This window comes from Rhea pennata, chromosome 1, assembly GCF_028389875.1.
Source record: "Rhea pennata isolate bPtePen1 chromosome 1, bPtePen1.pri, whole genome shotgun sequence".
Classification (NCBI taxonomy): Eukaryota; Metazoa; Chordata; class Aves; order Rheiformes; family Rheidae; genus Rhea; species Rhea pennata.
The window spans coordinates 122,231,587-122,251,046 of NC_084663.1; the positions used below are offsets into that span (position 1 = coordinate 122,231,587).

The 19,460-nt window shown below is 38.1% G+C and overlaps 1 protein-coding gene across 1 annotated transcript in view; it reads right to left on the bottom strand.

Annotated features, from left to right (window-relative positions):
- HSF2BP (heat shock transcription factor 2 binding protein) overlaps positions 1–19,243 on the bottom strand; it is a 31,040-nt gene extending 11,797 nt beyond the window's left edge. Inside the window, exons 1-6 of the mRNA XM_062573825.1 lie at positions 19,208–19,243; positions 16,676–16,826; positions 13,501–13,604; positions 9,894–10,043; positions 5,525–5,663; positions 3,239–3,356 (exon numbers count right to left, since the gene is read on the bottom strand). Coding sequence (XP_062429809.1) covers positions 3,239–3,356; positions 5,525–5,663; positions 9,894–10,043; positions 13,501–13,604; positions 16,676–16,826; positions 19,208–19,243 — 698 coding nt within the window. The remainder of the gene's footprint in view (positions 1–3,238; positions 3,357–5,524; positions 5,664–9,893; positions 10,044–13,500; positions 13,605–16,675; positions 16,827–19,207) is intronic.
- Positions 19,244–19,460: the final 217 nt, after the last annotated feature.

Here is a 19,460-nt window from a genome sequence, read left to right on the forward strand (position 1 = left end):
TTTTTTAATATGGAGGTCTTTTTACTTAGGCATTTCACATTCTTTCTATTCAGGCAAGCCAAATTTAATTAACATCTCGCACCACTCTATCTGTCACAGCCTTCTTCAAAATCTAAAACTAAAAGCACAGCTAAACCCCCCTCTTCGGCCTAATACATGAGATTAGTACGTAAAATCAAATATTTTACTGGCTACTTCTAATTGCTTCACAAACAAAGTTAAAGCTTCCTAACAATTTAATTATAGCTTTAAACAAATATGTAAATGTTTACTGATTGCCTAGCAATTACAAACGTTGAACAAAGCTTATATAAATGAGAGGAGTATTTCACACTACAGCTATCTCAAACAGGCAAAGACAACTGTGAGATTTCAGAACTCACATTCATGTAGACTCCTTCGATATAACTACTGCATACTCATGAGTTATAACAGGTATCGTAGCAGTACTGGAATAAATCACAGCTGTTCCTTGTATATTTGATTTATATGCTTTTACAAGTAAAATATAGAATTGCTAGAACTAAAAGAGGAAAAAGAACTCCTCTCTCTTTCAGTTTACTTGTGTTTGATACCACTGTGTGTAGAATGACACTCACAGTTTCCCCTGATCTGTCACATACTTAAAAAAAATTTTTTTGAAAATAAATGCAAGAAAATTGTACAACCACAGGAACTGAGCAAAGAACAAACATCCTTGAAAACATAAACTCACATTTTTTCTTTTATTGGTTAAACTTTAAGCTGATGATAACCTTTCACGTAATACCAAGGTAATGCTTTGAGAGAAATAGGCTACATTTCCAGAACAACGGACAGATGTTATCAGCCATTAGATACAGTTTAAAAAATGTGTCTGTATGTGTGCGTGTATGTAAACATTATTTATGAGGATTCCAGAATCTGTTTATATACAACTTTGGAATTCCACTGTAATTTCTGTTAACTATCACATCTCTATCTGATCACTGTCTTTCACTTTGTACTGCCTTACGCTCGTTACGCTAGGGAGAAGAGAGTTCTTCTGACATGTCCTCTTATGAATATGTCGATCGTTTCAGATTATCAAGCAGATGAAGAAGTCTTACTTGTAGAGAACAATTTCAACTCTCTCGCTCTCACACACACACATACACGCACGCAAACACATACATACAGAGCTCGCAGACCAAAAAGAAACATAGACGTGAAAGAAAAACACAGAGGAAACATATTGTACTAAACCATTTGAGCAAATTAAGATCCCTCATTCCATGACAAGGCAATGAAGAAAGCTCATTTCTGGCATTTTTTTCTAATGTCATAATATAGCAATTTTTTATCAAATGATATCAAGTGATAAAAGTTCAAAATAAGAAAAAAAATGTTGTTAGGCCTGTGGAATATCAGAGAACATCATCATATCACTGAACACAAGGTAAAAGATGCCTAAAGCTTCTCACAATCAAATACTTTGTGCAACCTCTCTTTTAGGCTTCATTAATTGTTCTGGCCAAGAGTTTGGCCCCTGTGGAATCTCTGGCTGCTTCTCAAGATTGATTTACGCATATTTTATCAGGATTGTTCTGTGGCAGCCAAGATTACATCATATGTGAAATTCTTCTGCAAAGCTAACAAATTATTAAAAATAAAATCACAAATCTTCATTTCTAAAGGGAAGGTCCTCAAATATTACCAATTACATTGACACTAATCTGAAATGTTCAAATATCACGAATCAGATCATACTTGTTTATAATCCAGAGTGTGCATATAAGGGTTGGTGGGTGTGCACGTGCATGTTTAGAAACATTATTCCTCTCTCCTGCCCCAAATAAAACTCTCTGTGGGGTTTTTTTGGGGGGGGAGGGGCAGGGCAGGAGTTGTTACTGTTGTCATAAAGATTTTGAACTTTTACAAGTCCTGTTCTCAAGTTTTTTTTTCCTATATACATGAAGACTCAAATTACCTTTTCTTTCTTAAGTGAAAGTAGAGATTTTCAGACAGATCCTTTAGTAGAGGCTTTTAAAAAATGCTACTCCAAGCATTAACAAGCCTATTTTAAGTGTTGACCTTCAAACTCTACAATTGTTAACTACAGTAAATGACTGATACCAGAGTACCTAAGCACTACATACAACACAGGCTATTCAATTTTCCCCTCACTAACCAAAACAGAAAGGCAAGCACCTTCAGAGGGCAAATCATTCTTTCCTAACATGGGCTGAAGGAATGATCATCTGACAGCACCATCTCTTTCTATTGTCTGTGGGAAGGAGCCAAGACAGTTAGCAGATACTTGACATCTAGCTTTTAGATAGCTGAGGGTAGGCAGGATAAAACCTATCCAAAGTTAAGACAAGACTGATTTCATATCTGTCACATACAACCTGCTTAAATGTGTGTACAGAGACACAATCAAGTTACCGTGGCTACCTGGATTGCTGTTTGTCAGCTGAGCCATGACAGCTGGCTTTTATCTGAATTCTTAATTCCTCTACTCTGTGAAAAAAACAAGTTGTCTTAAGTCTTCTTCACTAACAAATTAACCAGGTGTATGAGATCAGAGTCCACAGCTCAGTTGATGAGCAAGCAGTTGTTAAGGTACAGCAACTTACTCGCTCAAGGTCACATATCCTCAGTTTGTAACAGCTCTGAGAAAAAGACAAAGATGAGTTTATTTAATTTTTCCACTTCCTGGAAAGTACTTTCCTAATGTCTGAACTGTGTAACATGGCCTTTTATTTAAAACAACTCTGTACTGCAAGGTCTTTTTATAAGCTCTGTTCTTTATACAAATGCACGATGCTTCTGGTTACTAAACATAAAGTGATTTAATTTTTGCTCTGAAAAGATACTTAACTTACTTTTTTCACTAAGTAGATAAAGCATTTTACAGATACTATTTTTTCCTATTGGAATAATATGAGTCTCTATTCCTTACATTCTATCTTAAAACTTGTCCTCACATCTTCCTTATCTGATACTCAACTCCTGAGCCTCTCCCAAGGTAGGAGAATGTATCTCTGCTCATCCTTATAATATATGGTGCTTAAGACACTTCCGAAGAAACACAAAACCTGGATGAAGCTAATCTTGCAGCCAAGCCTGATATATCTGCAAGGAACACCACTGTGAAAATATTTTCCAACAATTACGTTTCCTTTCCAGGAAAGGAAATAATGGCAGAGTGGGAGAACACTGTGATTGACACTGCAAGATGATGCACTTCTTTTGAAAGGAAAAAAAATCATCATACACTTTAAATTTAGTACAGAGTCCCGGCTTCATGTCTCCCAGGAGCTGCATCATTGTGTCCAGTAACTCACGATTTGAACTAACCAAGAATTCACGGCCACATGCCAGCGCAGCCACATCTGTGAGAGAACACAAAATACCACCATAAAACTCAGACTTCATACAAAAATGTTAACTATCAGCACAAATAAAAATACAGCAGCTGTGAAGAATGAACTATGACATCTATATAAACTTCACACTATATTAATCTACATAGCAAATATTGATGTTAATATGCTACTGAAGCAGCAAATGGTCACGTTCTGCTTTGGTAGATTCATTCACTTCATTCTTCATTCTACTTTGGTAATTAAAATATGTATTCAGGGTGGCCAGGATTCTAATGATAACACAGTGAATTATGAAACAGAAGGCTGGATTCAAGCAATTCTAGACAGACATCTGCAGATGATGTGGGTATGAAGCAAAGCTGATTATTATAGGTTCCATTTTAAAGAAACAAAACCGCAGATTGTTTTACGTTTGCTCAGTCCAGAATGACTGGCACGCTACACCACTATAACACATGTAAAAAGTCTACTTGAAAGTTCTTTTCCTAGATCTCTACAAGTGCTGCTCATACAAAAACCCAAAGGCAAAAACATTTCCAAAGGCTATGGCTGCAAGGTAAACTTTTCTCAGATATTTTCCCTTGTTCTTGCCCCATACTTTAGGGCTTCCTTAAGTGCCTTAGCGGTATCTGCCAACAACCTAGGCTTGTCTACACTGTGCAACCAGCCAAACCTCCCCCAAATGACTGAAGCAAGGAGTATATAACTAATGACAGAATCTGGCTCCCTGGCCTCCCATTCAGGTGAAGTTTGGGGATCTCCTGCAGGACACAGCTCTTCCATGTAGCCTCAGTCTCTCTCTCTTGTGCACATATGTTAATGCCCTTTCTAATCTCAGAAAAAAAGCAGAGGTACTTTGGGCATGGCACATAATTAAAGACTGTTATCATAATGTGTGTGTAAGCTCAACTGTGCTAAAGCTGCACAGAGAACTTCTGGTATTTTCTAACTTCTGAATATTTGGCATTTCATGACCTTAACATTCTTACAATATAACTTCTAATATACTATTTTAAAGTGTAAATAGTATTAAAATGGTACCAACTGCATCATATCCTTCATCATATTTGAGATTCAGCAATCTCTTTTCCAATTTATAGAGACAAAGAGAGAAATCTTGACATTATCAAATTCTGTGGCAAAATCTTTATCAACTTCATTTGATATAGAGGATTTCATTTTGATTCTGATTGACAGAATTCCACCAAGCTAATTCCTTCCATGTCAGGCAGAGACACCCCTCTATACAAGCCTTTAAACATTATCTATGTTCAGACTTATGTTTTTTTTTTCTTTTCAGTGAAGCAGCTTGAGAGAACTGAATCTCACCTTTACTAGGTACAGTGGCATAATGCTTCATATACTGTTTTTATTACAATCTTTGATGGCACCACAGCACCTAAAGACCACACATTCAAAAAAGCTGCTAATGCAAGACACACTTATTTGTATATATATCCACCGTTTCATCTATCTTGCATCATGTCAATAATTACTGCCATTTTGACACCTGCCCTGTTTCACCAAAATCCTGATGACATGGCATCCCCATTTCTAACAGCCTTCCAAATCAAGGGCAGCCATATTAACACAGATCTGTAGCTTCCCACTTATTATGCTACTGTGAAGAGACATCTTCTACAAAAGTCAGTTTTTTTGCCTTTTACTTTTTTTAGCATTAAGCATTAACATTTTAGCATTTAATTATGAAATCTACAGGACAATGAAGCTGGAATCCTTCTGGCGTCAACAACATTCTTAAGAAATTTCAAATTCCTTAAGATCAAACTGATCAACATACATTTTCTGGAACTAATACATCTCAAAGATGTCAATATTATTGGAGATTCAGGAAGTATATTGCTTGATTTTTACAAACTGAGTGAGTTTACATGACTAGCTACTATGTTTTACTTCAGATCGAGCAGAAGCGTTTCAAAACTCAATGCCTCTTGATCATTTAATCCTTAAATCTTGCCACAGAGTTCAGTTCCTCATAAAAGCGTCAAATCACAGAATCACAACTTTAAGAGACTAGGAAGTCACCCAAAATATCAATATTGACTGGATACTTGATTTTGAAAAAACATACTTACTGCAGTACATATAACTGAATATGTAAATTCCTACTACATGTGTGTGGAATGCTAACATGAGAGATAACACTAACTTACTTGTTACAATCCCTGCCAAAGCTAATACAAACTGATTTTCATCAGAATCCAAATCCTGCTGCTTCATATCCTCATTTAACGACTTCACAAAGCTGTCCATTGTCTGTGCAGTGATTGTAAAAAACTTTACTGCTTTGCTCTGCAAGTGTGAAGGAGAAAGAAAAGATTATACACACTAGAGTAATTACGGTGATTAGATGTTACAGTGAAACTGAACAATTTGCAAAACTATTAAAGCTTCCATTCACTTCATAAAACAACAGAAAATCATAGATATGCCCTGATATTTGAAATTATTACCTCAGAAGAGCATGATAATCTAGTTTATGTTACATTTATTTATAAAATCTTCCAATTGCATATATCTCTCCTAAATCCACAGCTGTACATATCAAACTACAGAACGAATGCTTATTTTCAAAACTGAGGCTATTACTTATTTGCTTTGCAATATGTGCATCAGGTGTTTTGTTTCACATTTACTGGGACCACTACAACTGCATTTTTCAAAACTCTACCCGTAAGCAGTTGAATACTTGACTGCAGCCTGACTTAGTGACTTGACATTAATGTTCCTCAGAAAACCAACGATATACTCAGAAAAAAGTAGAATTCAATTGGACCTGAAAAGGATTAGTGAATTGCTCAGAATGGATGGAGAACAACTGGCTAGGTAGAAGTTCTTCAGAAAAAGGAGGTCTTGCTAGGTCACAGGCTGAATTTAAGTCAATGTCACATGAGAAAGACAATCATTATGCTAGGATGTAAAACAGGAGTACAACATGTAATTATGTTATACAATTTTCTCCACTCAGCACAAGACCTCAGAATTGGAAAAGTGCCTCCATTTCTGGGTATCTCCATTGAAGAATCAGTCCACTGGGAGAAAGCTCAAAGGAAATCAAAGACAATAGTCAGAGATGCAGACAGAACCCACAAAGACTGAAATAACTGTTTCTACTTATCAATAATTCTGACCAACAGAACATTGTTGGAACACTACATCCCAAAGAGCATTCTACTTTTCAAAAAAAAAAAAAAAAAAAGGGGGTAACAGAGTGCCCAAAATGCTAGGTTTCTTGGTGTGTTTAACAATTTCGCCAGTGATTTCATCAAACATCTGAAACTTTCAGTCATTTCCTGCAGCACCCCAATGGAACAGTCAGTTCAAAAGAATGCCTAGAATTAGTCTTTTCATGAGATGCCTGAACTTTTAATCATTCTGCAAACTGACTGAAAATTTTAGTATTTTTGCAAAATTACTGCCTTCACAATCTGTACAAATCTATTGGTAACACTTATTTATTCCTCCACTGGTGCATGTGCACCACATCAAAGACGTATTTTGAGAGGAAACAGGCACAGTTCCTGTGGAGTGATTCCAAATGAGAGTATAAGACATAGGATCAGCCAATACTTAGTTTCTTCACAAATGAAGCTGTGGTCCCAGAATAATAGGAATGAAAGCATTGTGGGGAGAGAGGGGGGAAAAAAGTGCACTCGTGTAAGTTCTGAATGTATTTATATGGACAATATACCTCAGATATAGTCATTTTATCATAGGCAGTGGCTACAGTTAAAGTAGAGGAGGTGAAAGAAAAAAGACATCCTAGTACTGCAGACTAGTATAAACTATTATAAGCATGTTCACATGAGAATACAAAGCAAACCAAATAGCTGGTATGTTGCACAGAAATCAAGCAAAACTGTTTATTTATCAGTGTCTTGAGGTATAGTTGGTGCATGTCTTTTGAACCTTCTTTCCAAACAGCCATCATTTAACTTGTGTTTGAGGAGCTGGAGCTCTGACCACTCAGGTTTATAAATAGCAAACATTACACACTCTGTGCAGTCTTTAATTAGCTCAACAGTATTTTCGTGGAACTGAAGAATCTGTCACCTATAGATGTGGAGATAATGATTTCTGAGAGCAGCCATAAGGTGCTTGAGCTCAGATAGCACAATGAGCTCTTTGCTGTCCTAAGTAACTCCTGCATTAAAACATCAGTTAACATTCAAAATTGCTGCCTTAAAATATAATCCTGCTTGTCATCATAGCAGGTAGCTGGAGTAGCAGGTACCTTGCAGTTTCCAAAATTTCTCTTGTTGAAAAACCCTGATGTCGTTCTAAAAACAAACCTTCAGTTTGTATCTCTGTACAAGAGCCTTCTCATATGAATATCCAGTTGCAGTTTTTTAACTGCAGTCTCTTCAGAAGTAATTTACTTCTTTTTTGTCTCATGCAGGTAGGTATCCCAGAAAACTCTCTCATGCTGCTGCTTCTGTAGGTGTTTCATCAAGTTCTTTATAGGAATGTTAAGCATGGGCAGAAACACTAGGCAATTCTTTCCCATTGCCTTGCAAACTGTGTGTGTTACATCTTAGTTTTGCAGGTTAAGTTTTGACTTTACCAGCTTTTGTGAATACATCCGACATGAGTGCTATATTAGTTATAAACACCATTTCAGTCAAACAATCTTCATTTCTGTAAAACTGTACGGTAGACCTACTTCTGTGTCTGCGCAATAGCTGAAAAAAGCTGAGTGTTGTTCCCTCAGGTATGAAATGATTTTGAACTGATGCCACCCATTCCCACACACTTAAATATGGGTGATACAATTTGAAGTTACTCTTGATGTTCTTATACATTTCTGTAGTTCATAGCACCTTCTGGAGAGGAGAGAGGAAGATGCTACAAGCTGTATAACTTGTCCAAATATAAACCAGACCAAAAACTGAACGACAATCTCTGCAATATTTTAATAATATGAGTCATTGACAGTTCCAAACTGTGGTTGGTGCAATGCCATGCAATCAATTTATGGTGTTTTTCCTAGAAGTCTTGTTGCAAAATCAGCCATCTTTCTTATCATCTTATTTGACTATTACAAGAAAACAATACCCCAAAACATTGCTATGACCTTTACTAGAACTGTAGCAGTTCAACAGGCTCAAATGGTTGCTAAGAATGTCTGTAGCAGAGGTATTTTGCATTTCAAACTAATCTAGAAACAAAGGTACTGCATCTTCACAGTTAGTTTTTTTTACTCTTAAACAAATCATCACTGTATTTGTCTTGTCTTTTACTTAATTCTACTTACTTTTGATATTCAAGACTGTATTCAGTAAGGCTTCTGCTAATTATAATCTTACTTTGGTAGAAATAAAGTCATTTACATCACTGCAAAAGTGTTTCATTTGTAGGAAACATCCTCTTTCAATACTAAGTCTCACAAGTCAAATAACAATGGTTAGTCCCTGAAAAGATTGTCTTCTTTCTGTTATAAACTGTTCTGAAAATATGGCATGTGGTTTTACACTGCTTTTCTGTTATGTGGAGGGTTTTTTTTAGTATCTGCTTGGCTGTAAAGATTCTGTATTTTTTAACTGCTTTACATAGATGTTTTTACAAACTTTTTTTCCTTAGTAACTGCTTCTGCTTGAATCTTGAATGACCACAAGGTATCACTGTACAGTTTTCTGATATCCAGTGTGAAGTTATACATTGTACTTTGGTGCACCAAATCTGGAAAAGCCTTTACAAAAACACTATCTTAGTGATTAAAATGAGCTAATCTTATTCACTCATCTGAAAAGTCAAGCCAGAAGGAACTGTGGCATCAGTTCATTCATCTCCAACGCAACAATTCCAAATCATGTTGGCTACATGACTGAAAACCATGTTCTTATTGGGCATGCACCTTTCATCCTTCCTAATTCCGTCTGCTGCACTTGGCAGTGAAAAAGTGTTAATTATGTTACTGCCACTATCTTTAGCTGTTGGCTTTTTGTCTTTTTTAATAAGCTACCTGTCCATGTTTAACACTGAACTTTTAATAAGATTCACTACACTCTGAACAGCTAGGTTCTCTAAATATCCAGACTCATGCAAGTGTTAGGGCAGCACAAATATTATATTATGGTGCATGTTTAAAGGAGTTCAAAATTGACAGCTGTATCTTCATTGCATGGAATAGCTCCTCCAAGCTCTCTGTAGGCACAGGAGCCACTCCATGTACACAGTATTACTCTCTTTCACTGCTAGTCAGTTTGTAGAGATATTTACATTATGCTAGCTACAGCTTTGCTTTCAGTTTAACCATGTGTGATAGGAAAAAGGTAATCTTTTTTGGCAACATAAAAAATAATTATTGTATTTATTCCTAGCTTGCTGTATGTTAAATAATTGTTCCAAAATTTCTTAAATAAAAATAGGCAGTCCTCAGGGAATATATAATTCAAGAAACATTTTTGCTGTTCAATCAGCTTCTGACATACACCTTTTTGTTAAAATGTATTACAGAACACGGTACTTATTTTAAATACCTGACAGCATTAACATTGGTAAGTAGTCACCTGCCATACTTACTCCTCCTAGAATGCTTTTAACTGCTTCCTCATTGCTAGATACACCCCACAACAAGGTGCATACTGCTGCACCCATTTCTGTGCAATATTCTGCCTGCTGCAGGAGCTGCTGCTTGGCCTCGTTCAGGTGCTGCCGGAGGTCTAATTTCTCCTGAAATAGCATAAGGAAATTTTGGTTGCACTTCATGTCAGCCCACATATGTTTCTAGGCTGACAGGAAACGATATCATAGCCTCCTAAGAAATGGGGGACAAATTCACAGCAGTTCCAGATACATACTTTCTCTTCAGAACTATATCTAAGTAGTAAGTATATTGTGGAGGCTGACAGTAACCAGAAGCCTGTCCACAAGGTCAGACCAAGTGACATGCTGAGACTGAGCGGCACCTAGAGCAGTCTGATAGGAAAATCTGCTCTTCCTACACAAATAGCTATGTGTCTCTTTGAGAGAGAATGGATTTCAGAAGCAGAGTTCAGCTTTCCCAGACACTTGCAAAGGATACTGGAATCATTTAGGGAGGAAGGGTTGTTTTGTTTTTCAAATTGGACTTCTGTCTCAACTATTGTAGTAGAGTAGCTGAGGATCTATGATAAACCCTTTTGCCTCTTCCACCTTCTTTCCACTGCCATATTCCTGACCAGCAGTGTCAAAGTAGGACCAACTCCCCGAAGAAAGCCTACTGTTTGAAGTTTGGAAGCCTTTCACACTTCTGTGAAGTGGGGTTTGAGTGGGGTGATATCAGACAGTGCTGCAGGGAAAAAGATAAAGGCCTATCAAGAAAAATGAGGTTAGTTTAAGGATTAAGAGAGACAGAATTACCACTCACAGGTCAAAAGAATAGAAGGATTGTGCTCTGTCCACTTTGTGGGCAAGTGATTTTCAGATTCAGCACAGAAAACAGCCTCCTCTCCCCACCCTCCCTTGCACATTTGGTTATCAGGATGAAGTCTGGGGAAATGAGAACAGATCTTTTTTATGTCAAGTAAAAAGAACAGAACTTTCAACTAAATATTCCCATCCAGATTTTAAAATAAATACTTTGTCATTTTAGGGGGTCATCTCATTATTTTAAAGTTGTGGGTTTGGAAAGAATAGAAAGGTAAAGTCATCTAAAAATTTATGTAACATGACATCACCAGTACAATGTTACTTGTCTTCTGTTTGTCATCAATTATTTATGTCAACATTTAACTGCTGTATCACACACACTAAGTATGTAGAAAATAATTCAGAAACTATATGCCTATCTTTTCTCTGGCGTCTCTTTCACTTTGTAGTTTAATATATACAAAAGATTGACACTGCTGATTTCTTGGGACCTCCATGCCTACAGAAAGTCACTTATTTCCTTATACTTTATTCATTTTTATGCAAGTTAGCCAAATTTATCTTTTATGTAACTCACTAGCAAACTTACCAGCTCTACTGCCACCATGTGCACCAACAAAATGTCCGCAGGCATCTTCCTGTCTATCCCCTGTATTCTCCCTCACACTCTTTTCTGTATTGTCGTCTTAGGTAAATATATCTTTTAATACATCTTCTTTGTTGTTTGCATTTGGGCGCTAATGCTAATTAGTAAGACATATAACTCTGGGATACTATAGCTAGATACCCAAACAAGAATACAAATCCACTGCAAGAAATGTCAGAATTTTAAACAGATCATAAGCAACATTAGAATCAAGTTACAGAGTGAGGAAAAAATATTACATGCAAGGACCAGGAAAATAAATTGAGCAAAAGCAAATAACAGAGCTGGAAGAAACATTCCTGAAGGAGCTCACGTCCCTAAGCAATCAGTATGCTATGCAACACCACCATCTTCAGGAAAGGGTCAAGCCACAGGAACACAACAGTGCTTAACTACCTGACTATGAAATGACAAAGACGACCGACATCAGCCAAGAGTAACATACGCACTTCAAGTTATGCTCGGGTTCAGGAAGCACTGTAATTCACTAAAATAGTGATACATCAAGCCAAAGAAATTTTAGAATGTGAAATGTTGATTTATGATCACCTAAGAAAAGGTCACTGCCTAACTAGAGATGCATTTATTTTATATTAATTTCAGTGAATCATTTCCTTGTCCTTCACAGGATAAATACGTAGAAAATAATTCAGAAACTATATGCAAGGATGCCTATAGTAGAACAGCAATACAACAGTAACCAAGTGAAAAATACTGTGCAGAGTGATTAACAGGAACAAACAATCACACATATACATACACAACCATCTTTTATCCTGAAGAGCTAAAGGATTTCATAACTTATATAAGTACAATCCATTCAAAGAAACTACTTGGGAGGCATACATCTGATTTAGACAACCAGTGTCTACTGCACAGCACTAAACATATAGGAAGAAGAGCTTTGATCGGGAACGCTAAGACAAACAGACTACTTTTACTAAATGATCCACGCTTTAATTAAAATTTTCATCCAAAAGGAATCACAGACCTAAACCACCTGCCATTTATTTTGCAATATTAACATGAATAACAGGCTAGTATCTAAAGTAGAAACATTAAATATTACAGAAATTTCATCCTGGATGCTCAGACCTGGGATTAGGGACCTAGGTGCACAGCAAAACTAACCGAGTTAGTGACCACAGAATTGCAATATCTATTCCGGAAAATACTTATTTTGAAGTAAGCAACATTCAAACAGATAGCTGTTCCATAATACCACCTCATTTTACATTCATATAAAACTTCACTCCAGAATGACTTGTTCACACAGACCTGCTCTAACATCACACTTCTTAATTTTTCATTGATTTCTTTTTAAAAATGAAATCAATCCTCTAGGTTCACCTGACTTTCTGCAGTCCCAAAGCTGGAAGACACTAGCTCCAGAACCCTAAGGAAATGAATACCTGGTAACTACTGAAGACAGTAAGCAGCTCCATGGAAATGAATTTTTGCAGTAAATTATCACAACTGATTCTCACGTCGCTCTCAAAAATTAAACAGCTAGCCTATGTGATCCTATTTGAACAATGACAGAAGATCCACAGCCTGAAACGATGTGATCTTACTAATTCCCTCATTGTTAAGAATCTCCTCTCTTTTTATAGTCACTAAATTCAATACTGACACTACAAAAGGAGCTGTGTAGTTCTTTGGTTCATGGTTACATATGCCAATTGGATAAATAGGTGTATTGACAAAGACTATTAAAATGTATAGTCTCTGCCAAAAAGCCTGAAATGAAGTTCTGTAAACTGCACCTCACACAGTATGGAAATTAGAGAGATCTATGTATTCATGGAATAGCTATGTGTACAAGTGGGAGGCCTGTTAATTATACACATTAAATATTTTTGGTACCATATTACATATACTACCATATTATATTTTATCTGGTTATAATATTGATCCTTTTGCTCTAGAAATATCAGAAAATAAAAAAAAAAAAAATCAAGTAATTATGAACTTGTAGGCAGTAATCTACTCATCACCTATGTAAATCCCAGACTGTTTTCCAAGGACTATGGAGATACTGTGTGACATGCACAAGAAAATTTGATCATTACTGCTGTTGTTAGTAAAATTCAAGCATACAAACATCAGTATTCTGTCTGACAGTAAATATACCTTTTTCTCTCTCATGTAATCTGCCTGGGCTGTTTCTAGGCGGGCTCTGAAGTGTTCACAATCCATTTTCAGCTGCTCTATTTCCTCCTCCTTTTTCTCCATGTCTGTGATAAAATAAATTAGATAAATGAAATAATAAGTTATGCCCAACTGACTTACACTAAAGAAAAATGAATCTTCCAAATGCAATATTAATGATGGTGCCTTAAATATTTGCTTGTGTTAGACATCCTCCTCGTGGCTGAACTGGTATATAACAATTTGTCACACTTCTTACAAAACAGTTCTTACTGTTTTGTAAGTTCTTACACAGTTCTTACAAAAACTCAATGAATATGATGTTTCCAACTTGAAAAATGGAGAATCAGAAATAATCAAGCCTGGCTATTAAACACTGTTCATTAGTATGATACAATCTTGGAACAGAGCTCCATTTTACTTTGGGATTTTTTAAAATACAGTTAATTTTCTACTTTTTATTGGCTTTCATGACCTGCAGATTTCCAGTATCTCTGAAGTTCAGTTGAAGGCACAGTGAAAATCTAACTAAAAGAATGACAAATCAATCGGAACTCAGTGGTTCAATATATGATGTACAAATTATGAGAATAATAAAAACGTAATGCAATTCAAATATTTTCAATTAATGTTTATAAAGTATATAAGAATGTTAAACTCTTTCAGTGACAACCAAAATTTATCCATGATTCCATTAAAAATGAGTCTCTGATGTTATCAGAAACACATTTTACTTCAGATGCTTTATTTTAATGAATGCAAATCTAGTGAAAAATGCTGTATTTCAAGATCTTAATGTCCGTTTTAAAAAATGCACTTTGAAAAGTATTTTTAACAATTATTGAGGTTTATCTAGATTTTATGTATTTTTTAAAAAAAAAACATGGTTCTGGATGCTTAGTGTATATACCAAAAAAGAAAGACATTTCAGTAATTCCAAAAAGTAATGTCCAAATAGCATCTCCTGTAATTTTTGCTGCCTGTTTAAAAGACAAGAGATACTTAACTTCAAGCTTCATACCACTGATCATGAATGCAAGTTCATGGCCTAACATACTTCATATGTTATGCCTTACATGAGGTTCTTTTAGAAATGTATTTACCAAAAGAACAAAAAAAAGCTGATCTAATTACATAATAAAAAGATACCATAATAAAAATACAGACTTCATTATCAAAAGGGATTCTATTCTCACAGTTTATTTAGTAATTCTACATTATTTGGAAATAAATTTCTTTTCTCACCCTAATCAACAAAATGTTGATTATCACAAATATACAAGCACATTGCTTTGAACGGCCAGTATAAAAGAATCATAGAATCACAGAATGGTTGACATTGGAAGGGACCTCTGCAGATCATCTCATTCAACATCCCTTCCTCAAGCAGGGTCACCTAAAGCACATTGCATAGGATCATGTCCAGGCAGGTTTTGAGTACTTCCAGAGAAGGAGACTCCACAGCCTCTCTGGGCAACCTCTGCTAGTGCTCCGTCACTCTCATAGTGAAGTTTTTCCTTGTATTAAGGTGGAACTTCCTGTGTTTCAGTTTGTGCCCGTTGTCTCTTGTCCTGCTGCTGGGCATCACTGAAAATAGTCCAGCCCCTCTGACACCCTCCCTTAAGGTATTTGTGTACACTGATACAATCCCCTTTCAGTCTTCTCTTGTCCAGGCTGAAGAGGCCCAGCTCTCCCAGCTTTTCCTCGTAAGAGAGATGTTCCAGGCATCTCTAATCATCTTTATAGCCCAATGCTGGACTCTCTCCAGTAGTTTCATGTCTCTCTTGTACTGGGGAGCCCAGATCGGACACAGTAAAAAGCTGGTAATTTAACTACCATTATTTTTTTAAAAAATACATAGAACATGTTTCCATTCAGCCCTTTGGTGTACAAGTACCTGAAGGGAGGGTGTCAAGGGGATGGGGCCAGACTCTTCTCAGTTGTCCCATGCGAAAGGACAAGAGGCAATGGGCAGAAATTGAAGCACAGGAAGTTCTGCCTGAACATAAGGAGAAATTTCTTCACTGTGAGAGTGATGGAGCACTGGCACAGGTTGCCCAGAGAGGTTGTGGAGTCTCCTTCTCTGGAGATATTCAAAACCCACCTGGTTGCAACCCTGTTTAACATGCTCTAGGTGACCCTGCTCGAGCAGGGAGGTTGGACTAGATGATCTCCAGAGGTCCCTTCCAACCTTACCCATTCTGTGATTCTGTATAGGGGTGTTTTCTGTCAAGGAAGACTAAATTTACATTCATTCTAAAGAAACAAAAAGGTAACATTGTAAGTTGATGCAAATAAACCCATTTCTAACTATGCCTCATCCCTGAGCTCCGCTTATTATGTTCAGTTTGCCCAGCTGTGCACTCCGTTGCTCTAAAGAGAATTCAAGGGTGGATGCACTAATCCCAACATTCAACACTGTCTTGACAGAGGCAGTAGGATGAGCACCAGCCAGATTACTGACATTACATACTGTAGCTGTGCTGCTCATCACCTGCACAGTGTCGTCTGCTCAACAGGTTCTCTCACTGGTTCCAAGCACCGATCCCCTGGTGACAAAGTTCCTTCCCTTCCAAGACTAAAATCTTGAGGCTTAGTCTGTCTATCTCACCCCAGCAAAGAAGAAGCTTTCACTATCAACCTGGATGAGCAAGGAACATGAAATGGCATTCTTATGTAAACACGAAATATGACTCTACCACTGCAGTGGTAAATCTGACTCTAGGAAGAAGTGACTCTTGCCCCTACAAGAATAAATATATAGATGACAGGTTCAAAAGCAGAACAAGGCACTGGACGTGAGTGAAGTACAAAGAGGCACACATTCCAGGCCACGTGGGCTCATTCTCATCCATGCTACGGGTTATATTAGGAGATTTTCTAGACCAGTGATCCAATCTCAAACCTCTGGCAAGCGAAGAACTGAGTAGAGTCACAATGAATGTCTATGAGTGATGGAATTCTAAGTCCACTCATTCAAGCACTGGAATAATGTTATATGCATTTTTTTGCCTTCCAGGAGACCAAGTTCCACTGAACAGAGGCACAGTAATACAGAAATACTCTTCAAAGACTCCTGGAGCCAACCGCTTTTCTGAGGATGGTAGTAAGAACAAAACAGACTATCTATAATAGCTTATAACATGGTTCAACTTACTTAATTCAAGAGCCTCCAGTTTCTGGAATGTCCCCAAGATATCCCCATTCAGTATTTTGGGTAAGAAATCCCGCAATTGCATAACTTCCGTTGTCAGCCTTTCCAAATCCCTCCTTTTAACTTTAACAAAGTCATCTTCGGTTTCAGTCTTCTGAAATGCACAAAGACATCATTACTGCTCTAAGTGCTCTTCACTTTGTATCCCTTCTCTCAGAAAAAAATATTCCTCCATATTATATAATTTCAGAAATTTAGAACCTTATTTTAAGAGAACTAGCTAGTAATAACCCAAACCAAGAGTCTCTGAGACTTTTTGACTTTAATCTAATTTTTGCCACTGTGGCCTACAGCAAATCATATTACCCCTCTGCATCTGCTTTTTTCATCTCAAATGTGTGTAGCATACCTCAGAATTCTGTAAAAAACGATTTGATATTCACGTTTGAAAACATGAACAGCTACACATACTCTAAGCCACTGTTTTGAGGCTGTTCTAAGGCATACACCTAACTTTTGAACTAACAAATATTTGCAACATGCTCAGCCATCTTGCTGAATTATAACAGTTCTTTCAAAGAAAATAGGTTTTGCTCCTCACAAAAGATGAATTAGTTAAAAAATAAGTAATATACAATCCAATCAAAAATAAAAGTAATGTAATCCTGAGTGGAGACAGGAAAGATGTTTACTAATTTTCTCTTGTGCCAAATTATTTGCTATAACTTTAAAGCCACAGTCCAAGAAAATGGGCATTAATTTTAAAATAAGGTAGAAATTTCTGTACCAAAAAAATAAACTTCCATTTCTGTATATATATGTGCACACCGCTGTATCTTGCAAAGGCTACCATATATCCACAATAACACAGTGAAAGGTTTAATTTCCTTTGCTCAAAATATTAACTATTAAGTATGCTTTCATAAAACAAAATTACAACATATCAAAGCACTGTTTCTTTCTTTGAGAATGGTGTAGAAACATTGAGATCCCTTCTCTAAATGATCACATCTTCTCTGTTCAGAGGGAAGAGGACACTACAGAACTATGAAAGAAGCTGTCTCCTAAAGATACTAAATATATCATCTCCACAGTCTCAAGTCCAGCTACATGAGACAAATGAAGACTATTAACACTAGTATCTTTTTCAGTCCAACAGAAAATGCCACCTCGACATCATTTGTGATCATTTTCTACAACTTTCTTTTCTCTTTTTGCTTCTCTAGTTCCTCAAGTTAAACATTTCCTTCCATTTTTTGCTTGATAGTCTATTTGTTTCCCAGTCCTCTTCCATACCCATATAGTTCTAGGCACATCAGCCTTCTCGGTTCAGAGGACACAGAGCAGCAATAAAGATATGGAAGAACAATATTTATTTGAACTTTGATTGTATGTTCTAAGATGCATTTACAAAGTGCTTACAGAAAGGTTAGGATGCCCAAGTACCATCACACTACAGAATGCAGAAAAACTAGAACTCATTCAGATCTCAAGAATGTACTGAATGGGGGCAGAAACACATGGCCAGAGGACTCTCAAGCAACAGTACCACTTGTGTCAGCAAACAGATGCTCAGACAGGACAGTCAGGGAGACCATTCAGTATTACTCAAAATTATGGGGCAAAATATGGTATAGGCATTGAAAATAGCTCTATCCTCTAGCAGAAGCTAAATTCAGATAAAACATGCTACTGAAATATTGGGCTCATCTATATTTCTCAGTGTAAACATCTTTGCAATACTGCAATTCTAGCAGACAAGTTTTATGTTCTCCACTTAAGCAGCTACTCAACATCTCCCAGGCACTACAACATTAAGTTAAAAACAAGCACAACAATGAAAAGAAGTTTCCTGTTCAGCCCCTTACAGTAATGACAGTTGACTGGACATAGGAAATCTGACTTCCGCCCTCACAGATTTCTTGGCCAGTGATCAAGTTTGGCCAAATCAGTTTTGCACCTTAGTTCACAACCTCTATGACTTGAATCCTACCTCCCTGCCCAGCAGGGTGGCTGAACAGGGCACCAAAACCACATCTGTGTGCAACACCCCAGCACGTAACCTCAGCCGGCCTATTCTCAAATCTTCACTAACCCCCCATAGGATGCTGAGGGTGGTCACTTAACCTCCATTACACCATTTCTGTGACACATCTCCCCTTTAAAAGGCGGACCCTCTTCCACAGATGTTTCACAAGTCGACAGGAAGCTTGCACTGCGCCTCGTGATTCCCAAACACCAGTCACAGGAGCGCAGGCTGACACCGAGGGCCCCAAGCAAAGGGCCAGTGCAGGTCATGAGACTCTTAAGCAAGGGTGCGAGCCGCCCCAGGGGCCGCGCTCGCACGTCAAGCTGCCGCTGTGTGGTACCAGCCCTGCCCTGTCGGGCACCCGCCCTCCCAGGGCGCTCGGCTGCGCAGCGCCGCCCTCGCCGGCGCCCCTTGAGGCCCGGCAGCCAGCCGCAGCCGCCATGTCGCGCCGCGCCGCCTCGCCGGGGCGGCCGCGCCGCCGGCAGGGCGCGGCCCGCACGCGCTACCTGCGCCTCGCCCGCCAGGCCCGCGCGGCGCCTCATCGCGCCAACCGCCGCCTCGCGGGCGCGCGCGCGGGCGGGGGCTGTGACGTCGCCCCCCGCGCGCGCGCCGCTCTGGGCGGTGGTGGCGGTTGGGGCGGCTGCGCGGTGTGCAGCGGACTGGGGCCGGCGGGGCTGCTCAGGTGGCCGCAGGGCGCCCGGCGCTGCGGGCGGTCAAGTTGGTTCAGCCTGACGCCCTCGCTGCCTGAAGTCCTTCTTC